Source organism: Oncorhynchus mykiss, chromosome 20 (genome assembly GCF_057628025.1).
Source record: "Oncorhynchus mykiss isolate SJ-2025 chromosome 20, ASM5762802v1, whole genome shotgun sequence".
Lineage (NCBI taxonomy): Eukaryota > Metazoa > Chordata > Actinopteri > Salmoniformes > Salmonidae > Oncorhynchus > Oncorhynchus mykiss.
The window spans coordinates 17,092,249-17,119,857 of NC_143041.1; the positions used below are offsets into that span (position 1 = coordinate 17,092,249).

Here is a 27,609-nt window from a genome sequence, read left to right on the forward strand (position 1 = left end):
CTTTTCTACAATAGGTTACCACATATTAAAATAATGATTTAAACATTTGAATTAAAAACGTTATTTTGATGAATTTATTCATACTACTTCATCCTTTCACAAGATATAGTCACCACACAAATCTAGGGTTCTATCGGTTCAGTTGCCAGAGACGCAACCCAAGTCTCTTTGTTCTGTGTCTATGGACGTTCCTTCGTTCTAAATGTTCTATTGCCATACTGGCTGGCAACGTTCTTATCCCTTTCTTGCTAGCTAGCCAACTACGGCTAACTTACAGTCACGTCAAAAAGTGCAGCCAGAATAAGAACAAAGTATTTTCATTTGTTTAAGCCGTTTTCTAGTGACATTTATGTGGATACATCCATAACAATGAGCTAATGATGCGCAATTTCACCTGGCATAGAAAATGTGCTCTCTCGTCAGGACACTGTTGTTCCGATGAGCTAGCCAACAACACAGCTAACACAATAACTTCAAACTGATGCTGCTAAGACTGCAAACTAGCTTTTGTTTGACCTGTTTTCTATTGATATTTCTTTGTATCTGTCCCTAAAAATGATTCATAATTTCTACTGGCTGAGAAAACCTTCATTACTATGTGACAGCTGGAGATCAAATTTGAATATTGAAACAATGTTGCAAATGTCAGAGACAGACAGCAAGATGTATACAAATCTCCGCTGTTTAAAACTACATGTTAGTCTAAAAGAAACATAAGATAATATAGTGAAGATCAAGTTTATAAATTGCCTGGCTGGGCTAATGAGACAGTGGATTGTGCAGTCAGATGGAAAAGAGTTAATAGTCATTTTAATGTAATAAATTTAGCCGGTAGTAACTTGTGGAATAGAGGCCAGCTGGAACGTGGTTTTAACCAATCAATATTCAAGATTAGACCCATCTGCTGTATAATACATAATAATGTATTTTATACCACAGCTTTGTTGAATAGTCGTTTTTGATTTCTAGAGATGCCCTTCTAGACATGGACATTAAAACCGGATAAATGAACAGTTGGGAATGATATCGGAACAGTTGTAAAAGATAACAGCACACCTTGCAATCATGACCCAGTATGTGCCTACACATGATAACCGTACTTGTTACACAAAACTAAATCAACAACTACACAAACCGAAATTGGATACATTATAAATGTAGGACCAATGAGGAAAAACCTAGCTAGCTACCTAGCATTGACTCATTTTTTTGGAGCATCTGCTGACCTAACGTGGTGAGTGATGCAACATACATTTTTCTGATCCCTACTGTTGCAGTCATGACGAAAGTGGAGCAATGATGTCAAACCCTCTCACATGTTTCTTGTTTGATCAGCTGTTTTCAGCAACTGGTCTTTTTTTTATTCAGTTTTGTGATGTTGGCAGGTTTACTGGCAACAAACTATTTAGCTAGTTTCTAGCCTAGTGTTTAATATGCAATGCGATCTCCTCGTAATGAACAGCGTCGAGGGTTCTGACAAGAACGCAATTTTCTTATCTATGCCAGGCAAAATTGGGCATTATCAGCTCAATGTTATGGATGTATCCAAATGAATGTCAATAGAAAACAGCTGAAAGAAGAAGAGTAAGCGGCCAGTACGTTGCAATAAACTTTAGAAAACAGCTGAAACAAACACAAATGAAACTACTTTGCTGTTATTCTGTCTGCAGATGTTGACTGTGTTAGCTGCTAGTTAGTTGACTAGCTAGCAAGGGACAAGAACATTAGCAGCGAGCATGGCAACAGAACATATAGAACAAACAACTTCCATAAATATTGATCTAATCGAATTAATGACTGGGTTGAGTAGCAACCAAAAGATGAGAAAGTGTGAATTATCTTATAAAAATGAAAATATCAACAATAAAATGTTATTTATACGGTAAGTGTGTGCTTTAGTAGCGTTTTGTTTGGCAACGGTGGTACAAGCAGGATAAACGCCTCCGTTTTGGACATTACTTTGGAAAAAGGCTCCACCTCATTCCGCTGCGTCATCCATTTCCAAGGTCCAAGGTGTTTATGCCTTACGTATTTGTAACTTGGTTTACATTAATTTATTCTACTCTTCTGACCTGAACTGTACTCTGGTCTACTGTGCTCTACTGCAGTGTTTCCCAAACTCGGTCCTAGGGCCCCACCTGGGTGCACGTTTTTGGTTTTTGCCCTAGAACTACAAAACTGATTCAAATACTCAAAGCTTGATGATGAGTTGGTTATTTGGATCAGCTGTGAAGTGCTAGGGTAAAAAACAAAACGTGCACCCATGGGGAAGCCCCAGGACCAAGTTTGGGAAGCCCTGCTTTACTGTACTGAACTGTGCCGTACTGTACTATGCAGTTCATACAGTTCAGACATCTATGAATCGTTCAGATTTAGTCTGTTCCAGACCGACCGAATTTGTACTTGTTTGGGCCTGGGAACATTAGAAAAGTGCCCAGCATGCTTTGTAAGTGTTTGTTTTATATTTACATTATGTTTACTCAGCAGATGCTCTTACCCTGAGTGACTTACAGTCAGTGCATTCAAGTAAGGTAGATAAACAACCACACACCACAGTCATACCAAGAAAAACGTTTTGTAACCGTTATTGGGAATGTTTCTGTAATTTTTTTCTATAGGTCTGAATAATAAAATATTCCTTACTGCAAAGTTTAGTTTGCTCCATTTTTTTTATTTTAAATTTAAATTCCTAATATTGAATGTGATATAATGCGTTCTTCATTGACATGTCGATATACACCGAGTATACAAAACATTAAGAACACCTGGTCTTTGACATGAACATAGACTGACCAGGTGAATCCAGGTGAAGGTTATGATCCCTTACTGATGTAACGTGTTAAATCCACTTCAAAATCAGTGTAGAAGAAGGGGAGGAGACAGGTTAAAGAAGGATTTTTAAGCCTCGAGACAATTGAGTCCTGGATTGTGTATGTGTGCCATTCAGATGGTGAATTGGCAAGACAAAGTATTTAAGTGCCTTTGAACTGGGTATGGCAGTAGGTGCCAGGTGCACTGGTTTGTGTCAAGAACTGCAACCATGCTCAACAACTTTCCGTGTGTATCAAGAACGGTCCATCACCCATGTCAACTTGGCATAATTGACAGAAGCATTGGAGTCAACAGGGGCCAGCATCCATGTGGAACGCTTTCGACACCTTGTAGAGTCCATGCCCCCGAAGAATTGAGGCTGTTCTGAGGGGTGCAACTCAATGTTAAGAAGGTGTTCCTAATGTTTGGTATGCTCAGTGGAAGTGAATGCATGTATGGTTGCAATTTGGCCATAGAAACAATGATGCCCATAAAGACGTCTTTCCAACACCCGGAAATTAAGTATTTTCAACATCCAGAATTTTTTTTTTAAAACTAGATTTTTCAAAAATGAGGTATTTTCAACTTTCATGCAGAGCCAAAAATGTAACAATTTCAACTTCTGGAGGAAACCATGATGTAAGGTTGAGTACCTGTCGGTTCCAAGTGGAAAAACATCTACTATTTCCGATATAAATAAACACCATTATCCATGCACTGTAATGTGTAATTGATAAGAGCTAGGTCAATGAGTAATCTGTTTGGAGAATGGGACTATAATAACAAATATCATTTTGTTTAATTTTTTCGTTATGATCGCTGGAGACTAAAGTGAAACCAGTCATAGAGATGGAAAACTGAATCATGTCAACATGACGGATAGGCTATGAGTGCCCTTTTTTCACAGTGAAGTATATGAAATGCTGTGTGGTTAAGCAGAATACAAATTGTATGGCCTCATGACTTTCAGGGATGAATCTTGGAGATGCAATAAGTGCAGGGTGAAAGTCGAGACAAATAACCTTTGTGCACGCTAGAACGTGTTCATTTCAACGCAGACTTTTTAAACTATTTTTATCGTGTTAAATATTAGCCACTATCGGTAACCACCATCTGTAATCAGTCCCTCCGGGATTCTGCGAACGTACAATTTTTTGCTAAAATCAACAATTCCTGCATATTATACGTACAAGAGCTTGCAAATTTGACTAATCACTGCACTATTTCCGCATAAAACAAACAAATCATCAGAATATTATCGCATTAAACTGACCCATTGCAAAAAAAGGGCTCGTATTTTCAACCAATCACCACACATTTACTGCATAATATGGTTCAATCAAGCCACAAATATCACAACAAATCTTTAACTGTCACTTTTTCAATTTGTTGCTAACATTTGGCATCCTTCCATTCCATTATTAGTTTCCTTATCTTTCCTTTGTCACATCCATCTGGTTGATCCTGAGGGTCGCTAGTAAGTGGATAATATTTAACATATTACAAGTTCAATCATTTGGGACATGTAGCCCACTTCATCCCTTACAAAAAAAGATTGCAGTTAGAGTGCAGTATAACTGCAGTACATTGCAGTATGCTACACTTACTGGGTCCAAAATACCACAGCTGTCACATCTGCTCCTGCTCTTCCCCCCTCTGGCGCTTGGGGGCGCCAGGCTGCCCTGCATCACTCACTCCTATTATCGATTACGCACACCTGCCTTCCCTCGTAACGCGCATCAGCGATATTGGACTCGCCTAGACTCACTCATCATCTGTTTTATTGCCTCCCCTATATTTGTCAGTTCCCTTGCTCGGTTCCCCGCAGCTGCATTAATTTGCCTGTATTATTAGTTTGCTGATGCTGTTCCTGTCTCGTTCCATGTCCGTTCTATATTAAAATGTTTGACTCCCCGTACCTGCTTCGTCTCTCCAGCGTCATTCCATGTGACAACAGTCATGTGACAACAGTCAACATTTTAACTGCAGTTTCAAAACTGCAATCTTTTTTGTTGTTGTAAGGGATGTATCATCATGGAATTATTGAACGCAGACCAAGGCTGGCAGTATAACGGAATAATGGTATTGCAAACACTGATTAATAGTTTGGATAGATCATTGCGTTTGAGCTAATGTCTGTGACAAGTCCCAGAAACTGAGAAAGTACAAATCAAAATAACAATCTCTTCCAACAATCTCTTCTCTCTCTTATGGCTCTATTTGACATCAATGAGACCATTCTTTCTGTGTTATCATTGTTCCCTTGAGTTTAGGATGATATTTGTCCTAATCTTTTTTAACCCGAGCTTCATTTGGTAGCTTATCTTACTTATTGTAATGGTGATGCCAAATAAGGACACGATTCTGACTAGGGTCTACAGCTCCATCCTGTGACCAACTCATAGCACACACACAGCCCAGAATCCTATTTAGGCCTTATTACAAAGCCAGACAAGCAGCAGTAATAGATCATTAACAAATGTTTCAGATATATATATACATTTGGGATTACATTTCCCCCCCCCCCCCCAATCACTTTGTTGCAATTCAACAGTACAGTATGTGGTACATTTTCATCCCACTTAGTACAAACCTCAAAACAGATCATCAAAAAGGCAGTTGTTTCAAAACTCTTAAGCACATTTTTTTATTGACTAAGTATAACACAAAATCCTACAGTCACTTGTTCACCAAACTTCATGAGTGTTTCACTTTGCAATACATGTTCATATAAAGTCATTGCTTTTCACAATGCAATTGTCACCGTACTTTAGACATGATTGTCTTCTCATCTGTTAAAATACATTTTACTATTACTTGATCCGACTGCTCTAAATTGATAATCAGTTAACCGTTTGGTATCCCTATACATTTTAAAACTGGTTTGATGAGGACTATTATGAAAAGTAAAGTACTTTATATAAAAAAAAAGTTAAGTACTCTATACAACAAATGCATCCTTTGTAAAGTAAACATGTATCCAAAATGAAGTTCCTGGAGTCACACTGCTTTACTGAAATTGCAGGTGCTTGACAACAGTATCCACACATTTCTGTATGTGACCCCAGTATGAATCGGACCCACAATTTGCTAGTGACATGCTCTCAGAAACTGTGTTGCTAGTGACATGCTCTCAGAAACTGTGTTGCTAGTGACATGCTCTCAGAAACTGTGTTGCTAGTGACATGCTCTCAGAAACTGTGTTGCTAGTGACATGCTCTCAGAAACTGAGCCCGCACTGGACCACTACAGTAATAAGTACAATACAATATTTCAATTTTATTTCACCTTTATTTAACCAGGTAGGCTAGTTGAGAACAAGTTCTCATTTGCAACTGCGACCTGGCCAAGATAAAGCATAGCAGTGTAAACAGACAACACAGAGTTACACATGGAGTAAACAATTAACAAGTCAATAACACAGTAGAAAAAAAGAGAGTCTATATACATTGTGTGCAAAAGGCATGAGGAGGTAGGCGAATAATTACAATTTTGCAGATTAACACTGGAGTGATAAATGATCAGATGGTCAGGTACAGGTAGAGATATTGGTGTGCAAAAGAGCAGAAAAGTAAATAAATATAAACAGTATGGGGATGAGGTAGGTAAAATTGGGTGGGCTATTTACCGATAGACTATGTACAGCTGCAGCGATCGGTTAGCTGCTCAGATAGCAGATGTTTGAAGTTGGTGAGGGAGATAAAAGTCTCCAACTTCAGCGATTTTTGCAATTCGTTCCAGTCACAGGCAGCAGAGAACTGGAACGAAAGGCGGCCAAATGAGGTGTTGGCTTTAGGGATGATCAGTGAGATGCACCTGCTGGAGCACGTGCTACGGGTGGGTGTTGCCATCGTGACCAATGAACTGAGATAAGGCGGAGCTTTACCTAGCATGGACTTGTAGATGACCTGGAGCCAATGGGTCTGGCGACGAATATGTAGCGAGGGCCAGCCGACTAGAGCATACAGGTCGCAGTGGTGGGTGGTATAAGGTGCTTTAGTAACAAAACGGGTGGCACTGTGATAAACTGCATCCAGTTGGCTGAGTAGAGTATTGGAAGCTATTTTGTAGATGACATCGCCGAAGTCGAGGATCAGTAGGATAGTCCATTTTACTAGGGTAAGTTTGGCGGCGTGAGTGAAGGAGGCTTTGTTGCGGAATAGAAAGCAGACTCTAGATTTGATTTTAGATTGGAGATGTTTGATATGAGTCTGGATGGAGAGTTTACAGTCTAGCCAGACACCTAGGTACTTATAGATGTCCACATATTCTAGGTCGGAACCATCCAGGGTGGTGATGCTAGTCGGGCGTGCGGGTGCAGTCAGCGAACGGTTGAAAAGCATGCATTTGGTTTTACTAGCGTTTAAGAGCAGTTGGAGGCCACGGAAGGAGTGTTGTATGGCATTGAAGCTCGTTTGGAGGTTAGATAGCACAGTGTCCAACGACGGGCCGGAATATAGGTGAAAGGTGTATGATTGCCATCCCCATGAGCGTGACACTGTCCTTCAGGCCTTGGATGCGGCCTGCAATTACATCAATCCAGACCTATGTCAGTCTTGGATTCGGCATGCCAAAAGGTTTTTCCCCAGATGCATGAACAATGAGGACATTATTGCGATGTCAATGAGAACCTATGGTCAAGACAGGCTTGATGCAAACTAGGACCTGCTAAACGTTAGGTTTCTTTCAATCATTTAATTTGTTTCAGTATTTTTGATTGTGAAAAAGTGTCTACCACACATGATTTCCAATTGTTGACAGGTCAATTTTGATGAGTAGGGCAAGTGTTTGGCCTAATGTGAAAACAGTGTCATGTACTGTAATTTACATTCAAAGGGAATTTCTGAAACATGTATCTTGCATTTTTTGCTATTGGATTAACTGGCTGTTAAAACAACTGTACTGAACAAAAATATAAATGCAACATTTCAAAGATTTTACCGAGTTACAGTTCATAGAAGAAAATCAGTCGATTTACATATATTCATTAAGCCCTAATCTATCGATTAGGGCAGGGAGCCCAGCCCTGGGATGTGGCCACAAACAGATAGGTGGTGCATTACCAATATCCACAGAGTACTGGACCATACAGGTTCTCCAGCAGTCTTTGTCTCATGTGGCAAAGACGTCCACAAACCCTGCAAGCAGTGCTTCCAACTTCTCGCTGCTACTCAGGCTCCAGCCCTTCAGGTGTCTCCAAACAAAATGATGCACAATAACAAAAAGGTATTAAATGTAAGACTTGACATTGAAATGTAAAACAAATACCCTTTATTTAAACTAGGCAGTCAGTTAAGAACAAATTCTTATTGACAATGACAGCCTACTGGGGAACAGTGGGTTAACTGCCTTGTTCAGGGGCAGAACAGATTTTTACCTTGTCAGCTTGGTGATTCGATCCAGCAACCTTTCGGTTACTGGCCCAACACGGTAACCACTAGGCTACCTACCGCCCTGAAAGTGTTACCAGTTTGGAGTTTTGTACTGAGAGTTTTGAAAATCCCCCACATACTTGTGAAAATAGCACCGAAGTGAGAAAAAAAACTGTAAATGCACTCCAGTTGACAATTATCTCCAGCATTGAAACAAGGCAAGATAAACTGTTCTCTAACTTTTCCGTGTGGATACAGACTTCAGAGCATTCAGTGGGATGCATTTTGAGCCTCTGCTCATTTTACATCATCTGTATGTCACAGACACAGTGGTCCAATTAGTCTTAACGCGACTGACATAAGTGTATGCGGTCCAAATGTGTGACCAATGTGCATTGTGTGTGTGTGTGTGTGTGTGTGTGTGTGGGGGGGGTGCAAATACAGAGAATAGTCACTCTGTTCTACATGCGAGCACAGGTCACTGGTAACTCAGGGGCCTTTTTTATTCTGTCTCAGCAAGATAACACACTTTCCATTCTGGAGTGCTTTTGAAGGAGCTTGTTGATTATATATATATATATGGAGTTTTAAATGAGAAACATTGGGTGCAGACAGTGTAAGCCATGCACAACAACCTATCGAATTGGGCCTCTCATCCCTTATGCGCTTGCATGTACAGTATAGTGTCCATACTGGATCGAGACAGCTTAAGTGGATCCATTAACTACTCACCTTGTTATTCTGGATTGTCACAGTGTATACACAGTGAACTAAAACATGGTTACAACCATAGCTGCAGGAAGGAGGGGTGCTGCACCTGGCCTTTACCATCCCTTCAGAGGACTAGTCCCTTGAAACTAAATTCTCAGCATTCCCATTCCTATGCTGCCATATCGTAGACTGAGAAGCTGAAAAAAGAACACTAGTCATTTGACTCCCAGTCTGCCTCGTGCTTATGTTTGCAATGATGTCATCTTCGAAGATATGCTGACAATATAGCTGCATGCAACTCCCAAACCTGGAAAAAATAAAGTTACATTAAATCGCTACTTAGACCGCTTGTCTGTGTCCTGCTTACGTTTGTAATACTGCAATATGTCATCATAGTTACAACAGACAAAAGCATTTATTTGTAGGCCACGTGTTAATCATGTCGTGTATCAGTTACAACAGAGGTTTGTAGGCTAAATCATGTCAATGTTATAGTTACCGCAGACATCGTTTGTGTAACGTTCCTTTCGCCAGAAAGTAGCACATGCGCAGGAGGTACAATTGTTTACCTATTGGGAATAGGCATCAAGAGAATCCGGTCACACAGCCACTCCCATTCACAAATGGATCCTAACCATGAAAAAGCATTTTGCTGCCATCATGTGGCTATGGTTATTACCTGCAACTAGAGGAGAATATCTGGGACAGTGGTCACTTTTGTTATGTCTGCGTGGAGAAACTGCCTTGGGGCGGTGTTTATAATTGTCACACATGGCTCACAGTGCACAGTGCTCACATTGACATCTTTAGGAGTTTAAAACTGTGTCGTGTTAACACTTGCAATGAGAGCTGAGGATAACTAGGTATAATAAAAGGGAATGGCATGCTAGTCAGACGCAGATCCTGTGAACAAATTTGAGCGTCACATCTTTAAAACCATTGAACCAAAAAGCGGAGAGTGCAAGAGAGAGCAGAAGGTGATGACTGACTGTGAGACCAGTGAATCCATTAATGATTCAGAGAAAGGTGCCGATCCACCCTATCAGAACTGTGAATCAAGCTCCTCTGTGACATCTCCCACTCACATGGAATTCTGCATCTCAGAAGATCAAAACATGGCACGTTCTGAGCCAACAGTGAGCACAGACAAAACGTTAGTATCTGTAGAGTGAGAATCGTATCGGCTCCGATGCACACTCATAGTAAGTATACTCTGAGTCAGGGCACTCAATATTGTATTGGAGTGTGTGTAAGTACCCAACAGTGCTCTCGTTATATCAATCAGTGATAAAAATACACTTTCACAAGAGTCAATATCAGTGGACCTCTCAGTCAGTGCACTCAATGCAGGCATATATGTTAGTGTGAGTGCCATGTAATGATCAAAAGTAGGTTCAGTTCCACAAAGCTAGTTTACAACTTCAGGCGATGCCTTGGTGCTCGTTAGCAATGCATCAGGACACATCTGTCATCAATGGTGCCCAAAAACAACAAGAGCTGAGAGGACATTATGTACAGTTGAAGTTGGAAGTTTACATACACTTAGGTTGGAGTCATTAAAACTCGTTTTTCAACCACTCCACAAATTTCTTGTTAACAAACTATAGTATTGGCAAGTCAAGTAATTATTCCAACAATTGTTTACAGAAAGATTATTTCACTTATAATTCACTGTATGACAATTCCAGTGGGTCAGACATTTACATACGCAAAGTTGACTGTGCCTTTAAACAGCTTGGACAATTCCAGAAAATGATATCATGGCTTTAGAAGGTTCTGATAGGCTAATTGACATCATTTGAGTCAATTGGAGATGTACCTGTGGATGTATTTCAAGGCCTACCTTCAAACTCAGTGTCCCTTTGCTTGACATCATGGGAAAATCAAAAGAAATCAGCCAAGACCTCAGAAAAGGAAATGTAGACCTCCACAAGTCTGGTTCATCCTTGGGAGCAATTTCCAAACGCCTGAAGGTACCAAGTTCATCTGTACAAACAATAGTATGCAAGTATAATCACCATGGGACCACGCAGCCGTCATACTACTCAGGAAGGAGACGCATTCTGTCTGAACGTACTTTGGTGCGAAAAGTGCAAATCAATCCCAGAACAACAGCAAAGGACCTTGTGAAGATGCTGGAGGAAACAGGTACAAAAGTATCTATATCCACAGTAAAACGAGTCCTATATCGACATAACCTGAAAGGCCGCTCAGCAAGGAAGAAGCAACTGCTCCAAAACCAAAATGTCCAAAATGTCCTCTGGTCTGATGAAACAAATATAGAACTGTTCTGGCCATAATGACCATCATTGTGTTTGGAGGAAAAAGGGGGAGGCTTGCAAGCCGAAGAACACAATCTCAACAGTGAAGCACAGGGGTGGCAGCATCTTGTTGTGGGGGTGCTTTGCTGCAGGAGGGACTGGTGCACTTCATAAAATAGATGGCATCACGAGGAAGAAAAATTCTGTGGATATATTGAAGCAACATCTCAAGACATCAGTCAGGAAGTTAAAGCTTGGTCACAAATGGGTCTTCCAAATGGACAATGACCACAAGCATACTTCCAAGTTTTGGCCAAATGGCTTAAGGGCAACAAAGTCAAGGTATTGGAGTGGCCATCACAAAGCCCTGACCTATAGAAAATTTGTGAGCAGAACTGAAAAAGTGTGTGCGAGCAAGGAGGCCTACAAACCTGACTCAGTTACACCGGCTCTGTCAGGAGGAATGGGACAAAATTTACCCAACTTATTGTGGGAAGCTTGTGGAAGGCTACCTGAAACATTTGACCCAAGTTAAACAATTTAAAGTCAATGCTACCAATTACTAATTGAGCATATGTAAACTTCTGACCCACTGAGAATGTGATGAAATAAATAAAAGCTTAAATAAATCCCTCTACTATTATTCTGACATTTCACATTCTTAAAATAAAGTGGTGTTCCTAACTAACCTAATACAGGGAATTTTTACTAGGATTAAACGTCAGGAATTGTGAACATTCTATCAACTCATTCTATCAAATCAAATCACAGTTTAGCAGATGTAATAGCGGCTGCAGCAGAAATGCTTGTGTCCCTATCTCCTAACAATGCCGTACAAATGTCAAACAAGTTCACAAATAATAATCAAAAACAAGAAATCATAAAGGTCAGGAACGTATCCAGTTAACTACCCAAATAACACTGTATTAGTAATCCAAAAGCAATCTATGCATATATATACCAAAAATACATACTTTATCTTAGTATGTGGACACCCCTTCAAATGAGTGTATTCGGATATTTCAGCGAGAGGTGTATAAAATCGAGCACGCAGCCATGCATTCTCCTTATACAAACATTGGCAGTAGAATGGCCCATACTGAACATCTCAGTGACTTTCAACGTAGCACCGTCATAGAATGCAACCTTTCCAACAAGTCAGTTCATCAAATTTCTGCCCTACTAGAGCTGCCCCAGTCAACTGTAAGTTCTGTTATTGTGAATTGGAAATGTCTTAGTGCAACAACAGCTCAGCCGCGAAGTGGTAGGCCACACCAGCTCACAGAACGGGATCGCCGAGTGCTGAAACACGTCTCTCCTCGGATGCAACTACCGTGTTCCAAACTGCCTCCGGAAGCAACATCCGCACAAGAACTGTTCGATTGGGAGCTTTGTGAAATGGGTTTCCATGGCCGAGAAGCCTCACACAAGCCTTAGATCACCATGTGCAATGCCAAGTTTTGGCTAGAGTGGTGTAAAGCTCTCGGCTATTGGACTCTGGAGAAGTGGAAATGGGTTCTCTGGAGTGATAAATCCCATTTTACCATCTGGCAGTCCAACGGATGAATCTGGGTTTGGCACGTTCCAAGAGAACGCTACCTGCCTGAATGCATAGTGCCAACTGTAAAGTTGTAGGAATAATAGTTTGGGGCTGTTTTTCATGGTTCGGGCTAGGCCCCTTAGTTCCAGTGAAGGGAATTCTTAACGCAATAGCATGCAATGACATTCTAGACTATTCTGTGCTTCCAACTTTGTGGCAAGAGTTTGGGGAAAGCCCTTTCCTGTTTCAGCATGACAATGCCCCCGTGCACAAAGCAAGGTCCATACAGAAATGGTTTGTCGAGATCAGTGTGGAAGAACTTGACTGGCCTGCACAGAGCCCTAACCTTAACCCCATCGAACATCTTTGGGATGAATTGAAATGCCGACTGCGAGCCAGGCCTAATCGCCCAACATCAGTACCCGACCTCACTAATGTTCTTGTGGCTGAATGGAAGCAAATCCCTGCAGCAATGTTCCAACATCTAGTGGAAAGCCTTCCCAGAAAAGTGGAGGCTGTTATAGCAGCAAACGGAGGGGGGACCAACTCCATATTAACACCCATCATTTTGGAATGAGATATTCCAGTATATACACTACCATTCAAAAGTTTAGGTCACTTAGAAATGTTATTGTTTTTAAGAAAAGCACATTTTTTGTCCATTAAAATAGCATAAAATTTATCAGAAATACAATGCAGACATTGTTAATATTGTAAATGACCATTGTAGCTGGAAACGGCAGATTTTTTTATGGAATATCTATATAGGCGTACAGAGGCCCATTATCAGCAACCATCACTCCCGTGTCAACAGTGAAGAGGCGACTCTGGGATGCTGGCCTTCTAGGCAGAGTGATAAAGAGAAAGCCATATCTCAGGCTGGCCAATAAAAAGAAAAGATTAAGATGGGCAAAAGAACAAACACTGGACAGAGGAACTCTGCCTAGAAGGCCAGCATCCCGGAGTCACCTCTTCACTGTTGACGCTGAGACTAGTGTTTTGCGGGTACTATTTAATGAAGCTGCCAGTGAGGACTTGTGAGGCGTCTGTTTCTGAATCTAGACACTCTGATGTACTTGTCCTCTTGCTCCGTTGTACACCGGGGCCTCCGACTCCTCTTTCTATTCTGGTTAGGGCCTGTTTGCTCTGTTCTGTGAAGGGAGTAGTACACAGCGTTGTACGAGATCTTCAGTTTCTTGGCAATTTCTCACATGGAATAGCCTTAATTTCTCAGAACAAGAATAGACTGATGAGTTTCATAAGAAAATTATTTGTTTCTGGCCATTTTGAGCCTGTAATCGAACCCACAAATGCTGATGCTCCAGATACTCAACTAGTCTAAAGGCCAGTTTTATTGCTTCTTTAATCAGCACAGCTACTTCTTTAAACAGTTTTCAGCTGTGGTAACATAATTGCAAAAGGGTTTTCCAATGATCAATTAGCCTTTTAAAATTATAAACTTGGATTAGCTAACACAACGTGCCATTGGAACACAGGAGTGATGGTTGCTGATAATGGGCCTCTTGTTCGCCTATGTAGGAAAAAGTGCTTTTCTTTCAAAAACAAGGACATTTCTAAGCGACCACAAACTTTTGAATGGTAGTGTACATACAGGCAGTGAATATAAACAGTGCAACAAAAATGCAATGCAATGCAGTAGTGGATATATTCAAAAGAGCTATGTGAAGAATACAGTATATGAATAAGAATCCGGTATATAATCAATTATATAAATAAGAATCCAGTATATAAATACGCAGCGTTTACAAACAGTGTAACTAAAATTATATGAATAAACCAATCATTGGGGCCACTCATTGTTGCACAACAGAGTCAGGTGAACATGTCTAATGAATAAGTTACAGATCACAGCAGACATAACAGTATCCCCTCACTTCTCTCCAGGTTACATCCCCATGGTGACTGTCTGCATAAAATGACAACCACAGCTTTTAGCTGAACAGCCCTGAATGAGGCTAGAGTAAGGGGCTATTAGCAGTACCCAGTGGAAATTGCTCTGAAGCAATTGAGGGACATGAAAAGTGACATCTGAAAAGCAAAGCACATATTTTATGTTTTATGGAGTTGCCTGTGTTTGGCTAAATATGCATAAATAGAACTATGCATTGGACTCTTTACATAAAACAGTATTTGCATTTTAAAAAATCTGCTGGTGTTATGGACATCCTTTGTGCGTAATTCCCCCTAGGAGTTTGAAGATGGAGCCAATCAATTAAAATCACTAGACTGCTATCCTTCCATCTAAAAGTTGCCACATCCCTCCATGATGAAATTGCTAATTGATTTGTGACCACATCCTTCTTTCTTTTTTGGATGTCTGGATTATTGGCTTATCCCACATCCAGGAACTACACACAATATAATTAGTTAACCAAATGCATTATTTGTTAGGCTAAACGTAGGGGAGACTGTTTTTTTTTGTTGTCACACTTTTTAACTATTTCTCAGCACCAGATATAGAAAGACCAAGGTGTTGGGTTGAAATAGTGCACATTTGTATCCTCATATCTTATTCCGACATGGAGTCATAAGCCTTCTTGTAACAACTAGCCCCAATGCAAGGTTGGCTGTCACAATGTTTGATAGTAGCTTATTCCTTTTGTAAAAAGGAAATTAAGCAATATGGCATATACACTCTTAGAAAAAAAGTGTTCTGAAAGGATTCTTTGGGTGTCAAACATAGGTGAACCCTTTTTGGTTCCAGGTAGAACCCTCTGTGGAAAGGGTTTTACATGGAATCGAAAATGGTTCTACCTGGAACCAAAAAGGGTTCTTCTAAGGGTTCTCCTATGGGGACAACCAAAGAACCGTTTAAGGTTCTAGATAATACATTTTATTCTACGGTTCTAGATAATACCTTTTATTCTAAGTGTGTAGGGCCGGGACAATACCAGTATCGCAATATTTTTTCCATGGCAAAAATGAAAATACAAGCAGACCAAACTCTTTGGTCCTTTAAAAACCTCAATATGTAAAATATTGTGTGCTAAAGAAGTTAAATTTGGGCCTCCCGGGTGGCGCAGTGGTCTAAGGCACAATTGGCCCAGTGTCGTCCGGGTTAGGGAAGGGTTTGGCCGGTAGGGATATCCTTGTCTCATCGCGCACTAGCGACTCCTGTGGCGGGCCGGGCGCAGTGAATGCTGACCAGGTCACTAGGTGTACGGTGTTTCCTCCGACACATTGGTGCGGCTGGCTTCCGGGTTGGATGTTAAGAAGCAGTGCGGCTTGGTGGGGTTGTGTTTCGGAGGACGCATGGCTCTTGACCTTCGTCTCTCCCGAGCCAGTACGGGAGTTGTAGAAATGAGATAAGACAGTAACTACTAACAATTGGATACCATGAAAAAGGGGGTAAAGAAAAACATTAAGAGTTAAATTTGCTTTGCGACACTGGTGTGGTCCCGGTCCTAATAGCATACAGTCTTAGAAATAGCCACGCTTAATATTGATTGAACGATCTTTGTAACAAAATTCAGCATTTTATGCCTTGAAAACAACACTGACATTTCGAGTACGTTTTCGCATGTGCTTGTGTTTGCACACCCACACATGTACATGTGTGGGTGTGTGACCGAAAAAATGTGTGAGAGAGAGGCAACAAACCCAGATAGCACAGATACCTCTGTCCAACGGATGTATACATGATGCGTCGGGAAGATGAAGTTTAGACATTGTTTGCTAATTGGCCAGACGTCTTACAGAGGTGGTAGGAATACCTATTCTAAATGCTACAGTTCTACATCGTTTATACGTCGGCCAGGCATCAGCATTCTATTCTGATGTCTCGGTGACATCTTCCCAATGTGCAAACGCTCTCCACACTACATATTCCCAACACATTTTGATATGTCGGCCAAAGGTGTTTGTGTCTACCGGGAAGGGAGTTCTTTATAGCAACAGCAGAAAAGAGCTTGGGATTTATTGTATACTGGCAGTGACAATGTCCCTGAAAAATATGGTTAACACAAATAAATAATAACACAAATAGTAACACAATCACCTGACCTTAACCCAATTGAGACGGTTTGGGATGAGTTGGACCGCAGAGTGAAGGAAAAGCAGCCTACAAGTGCTCAGCATATGTGGGAACTCCTTCAAGACTGTTGGAAAAGCATTCCTCATGAAGCTGGTTGAGAGAATGCCCAGAGTGTGCAAAGATGTCATCAAGGCAAAGGGTGGCTACTTTGAAGAATCTCAAATATAAAATATATTTTGATTTGTTTAAATCTTTTTTTGGTTACTACATGGTTCCATATGTGTTATTTCATAGTTTTGATGTCTTCACTATTATTCTACAATGTAGAAACTCTGGAATGAGTAGGTTTGTCCAAACTTTTGACTGGTACTGTATATCCATTGATTCTGAATTAATATAACTTATAAATGTCTCATGAGCTTAGTTCAACTGTCACACTCAAAATATAAGCTTGTTTTTCTCCAATGTTTGTATGTATGGCCTCATAACATGGCTAAAACTATAATTGTGATATCGTGGATGGTCAGTCCTTGCATCCATAACTCTGTCTATTAATCTGAGAGTGGTTACATTTCTTCAGGCCCATCCCTCAGCTTTTTACCAAAACAGAGGCAACCATTTTGTTATTGTTTCATCTGTGTACTTGCCCTTTAAACAGCTGCATATCATGTTTGATATCAAGATATCAAAGTGTCGCCAACAATAGGCCTATTGCAAATGCAGTATATGGCATTAATTTTTCACATGCATTTAGCACTTTTCAGGAGTGCTCAAAGCATCCCATTCCATGACCACAGCATTTATTTATTTTTACTCAAATCAATGAGCCCAATCAGTCCTCCATGACAACAAAATCATAAACAACAGAGTAGGGCTGGATTATAAATCCTTAGTTTTGGGGTCATGCTCAGGTAAAACAATTTGGCTAATCTATACTTCCATATTTCTAAATCCTATTCTTGAAGATCAAGGGGTATAACATGTATTGGAATGACTGGAATTCTGATAGACTTTGGTTTTTAATGTAAAGATATAATTTAATCATATGTAGTCGAAAGCGATGGTTTGGAAGAAGCCTACATAACCAACCCATATAGTAACATTTTACATCCATATATGGCCAGCTTTATAAACTTAAAAATGGATTTATCCTGCAATAGACGTCGTTCAATTGGTGACATACATTTTTGTCTTATTCTAATGCCTCTAAAGGGGAAAGTCATCTAAAAGTAACGGAATGTAATCAGATTACGTTACTGAGTTGGGTAATCCAAATGTTTCGTTATTGATACCATTTTTGGACAGGTTACTGGTAACTGTACCGGATTACATTTAGGAGTAACGTAAAGTAACCTACCCAACCCTGGTGCCCAGTGGATAAACAGTCATTGGAAACAGGAAATGAAGGAACAGGAAATACATGAATTATGTTGAATTCACAATAATAAGCTATGTGGGTACCTGTCAGACTTGGAATGTTTCCGAAATGCTTCACTGTTCAACTCCTGGAAGGTTCGGTAAGCTTGAGGTTCTGCTGAGATGCCTTGAGCACGCCTGGTTCTAGGTCCAATTATCTGCGCGCTGGGAAGAACGGATTGACATTTGTGCAATTTTCGTCTTAATTCGTGTATCTCTTCTTCCTTCTCGACGAGATGCCTCTCCATGTCCTTAATTCTCTCCTCTTTTATCAATAGGATCTTTTTGAAGTCTTCTTCCAAATCACTCATGTTTGAATCTGCACAAACTTTCTCTAGGCGGGAATGAAATATGTTTTACGGTCCAATGCGATCCGCTACTAAAACGAAAAAAAATATTTGGTAGAAATATGGAGATCAAATCGTGTCGAGGCTCACAGTAGATGGTGGACAGTTGAGTAACGGCGATTGGGAATGCTGGGTGCTTCTTTTCCTCAGTCCCTCCCGTGGTGGGACTAATGGTTATATTTCATTGAGAAACCAATTAGGGTCTGCTGCCCTTTCTCTCCAGAGAGTTTGCGGTATGCAGAGGAAACAGCCGTCCAACGTTGAACAACAGCAACTAAACACAGGACAATATTTCTAAAATCATGCTCACTCTCAACCCTAAACTATTTGCCTGAAGTAGCACAAATTACCATACGAGCCGGTGGATGACGTAGTTTCATGTAACTTGATCCAGCGCTTGAAAACAATAGAGCAAGTGCAATAAGTTACGTTTCTTGGAGATCTTATAAGCAAAATTGTCTGAGGCTATTATTTACCCCTCAGTCTGATTGACTGCTTGCTCATCAATGAAACCCTAGAGCCAATGTAAGTAGCCCCAATGTCTGTGTGTGAGAGAGAGAGAAATAAAGAGAGAAATAGAGAGATGAACTGATGAAAATGGTCATTGGATCAGAGACGTGATTTCTCAAACTCCATTTGCTGAAATGATTCAATCGTTTTACTCTCTTTAAAATGCACTTATATTTAATATATTCCAATCCACATACTGTGGAGCCAAAATAATTGCAAAAAAGGGAGGTGTCATGTGATATGGGTGGTGAGTCACAGGGTAGTGATTATTTTTCTACCCCGCTGTGTTTATGGTTTATTGATCCATCACTTCTATCAATTATCACCTTGTGTTGTTATTTATCAAAGGACATAAATGTCACTGTTTTCTGTAAAATTGCACCACCAGACGATTTCACTTAGAGGCACCTTTTGAATGTGCAGGAATGTCCAGTAGCATCTCAGCATGACCGAAAGTTAATATTTTATTTGCAAAACAACAGATGCAGAGCCTGTAGCATTTTGTAACACAGTGATCCGTAAAACTTTGTATAGGCCTACTACAGTGCCTTGCGAAAGTATTCGGCCCCCTTGAACTTTGCGACCTTTTGCCACATTTCAGGCTTCAAACATAAAGATATAAAACTGTATTTTTTTGTGAAGAATCAACAACAAGTGGGACACAATCATGAAGTGGAACGACATTTATTGGATATTTCAAACTTTTTTAACAAATCAAAAACTTAAAAATTGGGCGTGCAAAATTATTCAGCCCCTTTACTTTCAGTGCAGCAAACTCTCTCCAGAAGTTCAGTGAGGATCTCTGAATGATCCAATGTTGACCTAAATGATTAATGATGATAAATACAATCCACCTGTGTGTAATCAAGTCTCCGTATAAATGCACCTGCACTGTGATAGTCTGTGGCATTGTGTTATGTGACAAAACTGCACATTTTAGAGTGGCCTTTTATTGTCCCCAGCACGAGGTTCACCTGTGTAATGATCATGCCATTTAATCAGATTGTTGATATGCCACACCTGTCAGGTGGATGGATTATCTTGGCAAAGGAGAAATGCTTACTAACAGGAATGTAAACAAATTTGTGCGGAAAATCTGAGAGAAATAAGCTTTTTGTGCGTATGGAACATTTCTGGATTTTTTTCCCCCAGCTCATTAAACATGAGACCAACACTTTACATGTTGCGTTTATATTTTTGTTCAGTATATTTGATCCCAGGTTTGAAACCCAACATTGCTCAAATGTAAATATCCACTGCTAACAGTGCCATCACCGGTTGCAAAATCTCCTTTCATAGGATATCCGGAGGCAAAGTCATTAATATTCATGAGTTACATTGGGTGATTGGTTAAGCCTTTTTGGGTGTGTGACATCAGACAGACGTGCTGCACAGCTGTCTGTTTAGCTTGCTCGCTGGCATGAGCAGAAAGCACGGAACGATTTGGGAAACCCAGCTTCAGCTTAATTAATCAGAGAGGAAAAGGCGAAGCGAGAGGGTTTATTTACTCCACCCAAAATCTGTCCACGAAAATATGACCACGAAGTAAGGAACATTTTTTGGAGGTCAATGAGAGTGTGCCAAATTTGATTAACAAAAATGGAATTGCTCATTTGCTACATGAGGCTTATTTGATCTAATATAAGTTTCATAGTAGTTAGGTTGTTACGAATGCACTGATATAAGTGGACACACATTTTGGCAACTTCAAATGTTTTACTTTATATCAGAGTTGTTCACATGTGCATCTGCACTCTCATTGGCTAGCATGGTCCCACCTGATCTCGCCTCCTCCTGCCTGACTTCCATCTTTTAGGACGTATTTCCATTGTTAGAGAGGTCACTTAGGCTTAATTCATTGTGAAATAAATTAAAGCCTCACCAGCTAGCTACCAATCTATTTAGTTTCACTGTCCAATCATTCAGAAAACGAGTCTCTAATTATTATTTTGACCTTTCCACAAATCTGTTGCTTGATATGAGCAAGTTGACCCAAATGTATCAAAGAACAGGAAATTCACGATTAGTTAGCTAGTAGTGGCAAGTGCTGAGCGGTTCAATTTAGGTTCGATTATTTTTTTAAATAATCACGGTTTTCTATTTCAATTTTATTTCTATTTTACATTAAATGCACAATGCATTATGTGGGTTGACTGATGTAACAACACGGAATAAAATAAGAAATAAAAGTCCCATTATGGTAATGACTGCCCATACTGCTTATTACTTATCAAGCATAATTTATTCACTTTACTTTACTTCAATAAAATATTTGTTGTTGTGTATATTACATTTGTTTTATTTGATTACTTTTTTATTTCATTCCAAGACATCATCTCTACTCATATCAACCGAGCTGCTGCCTATGCTGTGTGACAAAATCACTATTTTAGTAGTTCTTCAAAGTAAATAAGGCATACTTTTATGACTGTTGAATATGAACTATCAATCACGTAGATCATGTATTTTCAGATAGAGATACCTCGTGAAGCAACTGCTCACTATCACTCTCGATCCTGCATTTTTCTGTCTCTTCCTCTCCGTGTCTGTGTGCCCTGCATAGACCAGACAAGTAGGCGAGCAATGGATTATGGTCATTGTAGTTAATTAGCACGTTTTCTGCGCTAAACTAAATATCCCTAGAACATTGCACAATTTGGGCTTGATCTGATTTATCTCTAGAGAAACTGTGCATTGAGCTCAGAAGAAAATGAACGCAATGGAATTCAAATTATTGAACCGATGTCGTTCAATTAGTTGTTTCTAAAAAACACATTTTGGTTAATCATGCAGCACTAGTCATGGCCACGCTACATTTAAGTAATTTAGCTAGCCTTCTAAATGCGGTAGTCAGTGGATAAACTAACTATTAGTTGAACATATTTGTCTGAAAATGAACTAGTTGCCAGTTATTGTTGCCCATGGCTATTTTTGCCCAGAGTCTAGCTAGCGGCGTCATTTGGCGTCCATAGTTAGCTAACTGTTAGCTTGCTAGTTGGCTACTGCCTGGCCAGTGTGAGACAGCATGCTGGCTAGCTACATTTCAGTCAGTATCTATCTTTCTAAATAATGTGGTGGTCACTGGATAAACTAGCTATTAGTTGAAAATATTTAGGTAAAAATAAACTAGTAGCCAATTGTTGTTGTCTGTGGTGGAAATATATCTCACCAGCTGGATCCTGAAGCCTATGTGACATGTCTATCTATGTATGTGCCCATGAGCCTCCGAATCTAGATGCAGTCTAGCTAACGCTAGCTAGCTAGCATTGCTAGCTGAGCTGTTTTATAAGAAAACGTCTGAGGTGCCTAGATTCCTGTAGCTAGCTAACAAACCCTCCTCTGCAACAATGTTATTGGGATATTATGTCTTTTCATTTTAAGATAACTGTCATTGAAGTTGGTGGTTACTACTGGTTTTAGATCCGAGGGGAGAGAAATAGGCTGTCATTGTTTTGTGTTTTGAAGTGCTCAGAAGGATGCCATGCCCCTAATAAGGCTCAAACAATCACCTGAAGGATAATAATGACTTTTCCTCTGGGTATCCTGCTAAAGAAAATTTCATTCACCGGTCAACCTGACTTTGTCATTCAGCACATCTAACAAAGGGGATCCTACTATGATTGACAAAATGGGAGCATAAGGCAGTTATCACTCCAGAATAGATCATCTGGTCCATCCTTATCTCCACTGGGAGTATTGTGTTTCAGAGGAGTCAGGCAGGGCAGACATTAGTCACCTCCTTCCTGTAATGCATACAGATTCTCTCATTGAAACCAGAGATGGTCTCTAAGGGAACACAGGATGTTTCAAAATCAATATTGTTTGCCTCAATCGCCTGGCCAGCAGAAATGATGGACCGATGGACTGCAGAGCAGACCAGAGCACTCACGCCAAGGCCCCATACTGTTGGACAGACAAAGGGGCAAAGAGGTTAAAGTTGTGGTACAGGTCAATTGTTTTAAGGGAGCAATGGACAGGACAAAAATAAAGTATACACACAATACAGGACAAAGCAATGGACACCAATACAGTACATACAGAGGCAATAGAGTAAAGTGATGGACACACATGGATCATTCCACCAATATAGTGTATTTTGGGAAGTGTAATTATTATTTCTTCTTTTATTTCACAAAATGTTTACATTCTGTCATAAATAGCACATGTTCAACTTCATAAAAAAACATGTGTCTATCTGCCAATTAATTACCAATTAAGTAACAAGGTTGACCCTAACAAGGTTAACGATTTCATCTTAAATCAGCTATAAATCCCCTTGTAACATGGGAATAGTTTCACCATATTAAAACAAGAGTTCAGTTCAGGTACAGGGTTGACCTTAAAATGAGGGACAGACAAAAATGTAGCACATGAATAAAATAAAAAAAAATCTCCAGAAATGACTATGTTAACGCAATAGCATAATTAGGGCTTTACAATGATGCTGAAAACTTGCAGACATAGTGGTCAAAGGGACGGAAAAGGCACTATGTGGAATAACCCACATATTATCGGTACATACACAATTCACTTTACACATTTTGAGGAAATTGGTCAGAGGTTATTGCAAGGTGTATATTTTTAGGACTGTTCTCTCACTTTGTCCTCTGAGCTGTAACAGATTTACCTGGTATAATTACAGGACCAGGGGATGAAACAGATGCCTCTTCATCACAGCTCCCCATATTGCTAAAGCTCTTGAAAAACTTGATGTTATTCATGCCTGGATGTCTGCTATTCTCACAAGGCTTTGAAGAGAGTAGAGACAGAAGCCTGGAGATTCAAAGCCACAGCCAGACATTGTCCAGATTACTGAAATGTGGCTCTAATGCCTTTTTAACTCAACTTGGCGTACATTACTAAACATTTTTCTAGGCATTTCAAGCATAACTGTTAGAGTAGCTTGACGTTCTTTAGATAATGAGAGGAATTATTCTCTGTCAACGCTGTGCAGTGACTGATGGGCACTGAAGGAGATCTCTCAAGGCAAATGCTTAAAGGTCCAATGCAGCCATTTTTATCTCAGAATCAAATCAGTTCTGGGTAACAATGAAGTACCTTACTGTGATTGTTTTCAATTAAAATTGACAAAAATGAGCAACAATAGCTTCTGAGCAAAGAGCCATTTCTCAAGCAAAATTTTGCTATGACTGTCTAGTTGTGGTCTGAGTGGGGAGGGGAAAAATGAAGACGAGTTGGTATTGGCAGAAAGGTTTGGAACTCTCTTTCTTATTGGTCAATTCACTATTTTACCGTCTGATGATTTCACCAGGCAGGCCAAAACTCCATCACACCAAAACAGGCAGAAATTTCAGGCAGACTTTTCAAACAGCTCTTGCATTTTCACAGTATTATTCCAACCTCGCAATGTGGAAATATATCTTAAACACAGGAAAATCACGTTTTTGACGACAAACTGTGCCTGAAACCATCAGCAACCTATCCCGTTGATGGGTTTTTGGATCAAATTAGATCCTCCCTCCCTTAGTTCTCCTTCTCCATCTACCACTGTCTTTCTGCCTCAATTTCTCAATCTCCGTTTATTTTTCCCTTCCTTATCTGGCTCTTATCTCTCTCACCATCTATCTTTCTCTTTCTTGTGTCTTATACCCTCCTCACTCTCTCTCTGCTCTCTGTCTGTAATTCTCTCTCCCTCTTTCTGTGTCCCTGTCTCTCTCATTCTCTCTTTTCTTTGTCCCTCTCACTCTTTCTGTCTGCGTGTAAGGAGTAGGGCACAGCTGAAAAGGTCAGAGCACTTGTATCATATTATTTTAGATGTGGCCATAAGAAACTGTCAGGGAGGATAAGCTGCAGTGTGTAGCTCTCTAGGAGAGAGGGGTGGGGGCGGGGCGAATAAAATAAGAATAGTGGGCAGGCAGCCATAAAATGTAAGATGAATTTGGAGAAATTCAGAGGGAGAAATGATTATCGCTTGGAAGATAGAGAACAGCTCTCGGAGAAGCTGTGAATCAGGAGTGTTTTCAGATTTTTTAAAACAATTATAAAAGATATATTGAATACTTGAATATAGGTTCCTGATATCCTTGCTGATTCATGTAATACAGTGTTATTATGCAGAGTCATGTTTTCCCTTTCAATATTGGTAATCGTAATTGTATGCATAAATTATTATTATGACTTTAATTTTAGCACCCACCAACCTTATAAAGATTAAGCTCTATTCTATATTATGTACGGCGTCCCTGTTGAATTATCAACGGGAAGACATGAATCACAAAACGGACACAATATGTGCAATACATACTGTATTTGCATTGTTGCATACAGTAATAGTAATACATTGTCCATCTGTGTGTGTGATAAAGAAGGGTGTGCCGCCCTGAGCCCAGACTCACATCACAGTGTTCAGTGCTCAATAATGGAGCTCAATAATGGTGCCACCCTGTCTTGCCTTCCTATAATATACTCGCCAGACGCTCTATTGAGAGGAAGGGCTGGGCGGCCTGCCATGTGATCTATTCCACTACGGCCCATTCAACAGTGCTGCAGCTACTTTGACTTTTTGTCTGAGAAGTGCATCAAGAAAGAACAACCCCATAGTTTGTACTGTACGCATTAAGGCTTTTTGAGGAGAGATGCTCAACACTTTTTCCATACTACTTATAGGCTACTGGTTATTGGTTTTAACTGCATTGATAGGTCTTCAGCACAAAATATTAGTGTAGATAATATCTTATGATTAGATAATATCTCATGTTTATGTCTGCGTAGAGCTCTCTACCAGTAGGTATGATAATATCAATAGAGTTAGACAGATTTCCAAGCACACGGTTTGTCTCACCCCCGTCAAAGAACCATTATAGGATAAGTAGCAGCCAGCCATTATGTTATGTATAATTTATTTACTTAAATGACAGCCCTTCTGGTGTGCAATGTACTCACACACTATCACCTATGACCCATTAATACTCATGTTGTTTTACTGCAGTAATTGAGAACCAGACTTCTGGTGCAATTAGCCACCATCCCCTCCTCTACCACTGCTTCAGCTGCTCACCAGTGAGATACTGCCTAAGGCAGCAAATGCATTTCATCATCCTCCTATTTCACTGACTCACTCTGAGAGGCAGGCATAGGATATGAAGTTTCCTTTGGCAGATTCACCCCAATAGATCAAAAGAGTTGTTTTGTAGCTTACATTATGCTTGTCTCCTCTTTCTCCGAGGACAGGGATGACAGAGAGAGAAGAGAACTGCTTCACATCACTACAGGGGCCTCCTCCAGTCAATAAACATCAGATAAAAGACCAGCCTTCCTCTCACTGCCTTTTCAGAAGAGCACATTAATATTCAGAGATGCCTCAAGGAGCAGAAATCGAAAGACGCGGAGGAAGATCAATACAGGAAAGCTACCTCAGTGTCCCTATATTGCTGAGCACAGCGGGGGACTGATTGGTTGCTGATACTTTTAGACAAGTTGTTGTGACATTTGATGCCTTGAACCTACACTTGAAGCACTGTACCAAGCATGGCACTCTGTTACATTTTGAATAGGATTCTAGATGTTTTGTAGGCATTATCTAGCATAAATAGGTAGCAAGATTATAACGCATGTCCGTGAGATTGAAACCTTGTATGAAAACTGAAATAAGTGTAAGTCTTGATTACGTCTGCTCTGTACAGACACGCGCATACACACACAAACGCTAGTACACGCACGCTACACCCACGTACATTGTAATATTGTTGTATAGTGGCATTACGCATGTTGTATTGTAGATATGTAGTGGTGTAATAATGTTATACGATGTGCTGTTTTAGCTTTTGTTTTATGTGTGATGTACTGTAAGTGCCTTAATGTGTTTGGACCCCAGGAAGAGTAGCTGCTGCCTTGGTAGCAGCTAATGGTTATCTCTAATAAATACAAATTTCCTCTACCTTTGAGTTCAAACGAATGTAATTGTCTCAAACTAACCTCATTATTTTACCAAATTACAACAAAGATGCTCCACCACATCATAACAAAAGTTCATCCTGAGTTATTTAATCCCGACGGTCTGCTTTCTGACCCAAAGTCATCAGTATGTTCCACACAGCACGGGCTTGGCTTCAATAACCTCATTTAACAAGCGGTCTTTGGTCGAAGAGGATAGAGCTGACTGAGAGAATGTGGCAAATTGCTCCATTCGGCCATGGTGAATTTCTCCATGTCAGTGTTTCAGCGCGAGGTTGTCCTTCCAGCTATCACCCAGAGCAGCTGAGACCAGTCGAGGGACACCCTACAACAACCCCCTTCAGACTGGACACCACAAATGGTTGACCTTGTGAATGCAACATGTCAAAATGCATTTAACTGCCGTACAAAGTGCAACAACACGGCAGAGCTTTATGTTACGAGATACGTGATGAATGAAAAAATAAAAAAACTAAGGTCTGAGCACATGCTGGACAAACTTTATTAAATACGCCTTACCCTTGTTTGTCTTACCCTTGTTTGAGTTTCCTCTCAGGTTGATTGTGACCTGGGTTCCTCACGCCCTAAATCAGATAACAGGGATTAAGTGTCCATCAGATAAGTGATTGGCTATCACTGCCAGAGAGTCACACTGCAAGCCAACCCGGTTTCTTATCTATAATGTTCATATGCAGGACAACATTTTCCAAGGTAGAGACATTCTAGAATGACT

General features: G+C 40.2%; 1 protein-coding gene and 1 long non-coding RNA gene across 3 annotated transcripts in view; one reads left to right on the forward strand and one right to left on the reverse strand.

Annotated features, from left to right (window-relative positions):
• Positions 1–18,998, reverse strand: part of LOC110498977 (cGMP-dependent protein kinase 1) — a 167,479-nt gene extending 148,481 nt beyond the window's left edge. Inside the window, exon 1 of one of the 2 annotated variants that reach the window (XM_021575734.3) lies at positions 18,151–18,998. In XM_021575734.3, the coding sequence (XP_021431409.1) occupies positions 18,151–18,416 (266 nt within the window). In that variant the 5' untranslated portion in view covers positions 18,417–18,998. The remainder of the gene's footprint in view (positions 1–18,150) is intronic. The other variant, XM_021575733.3, reaches the window with a different exon arrangement.
• LOC118942037 (uncharacterized) lies at positions 18,097–26,859 on the forward strand. Its single transcript, XR_005037929.2, has 2 exons — positions 18,097–18,206; positions 26,154–26,859. It is a non-coding gene; the product is annotated as an uncharacterized LOC118942037 (long non-coding RNA).
• Positions 26,860–27,609: the final 750 nt, after the last annotated feature.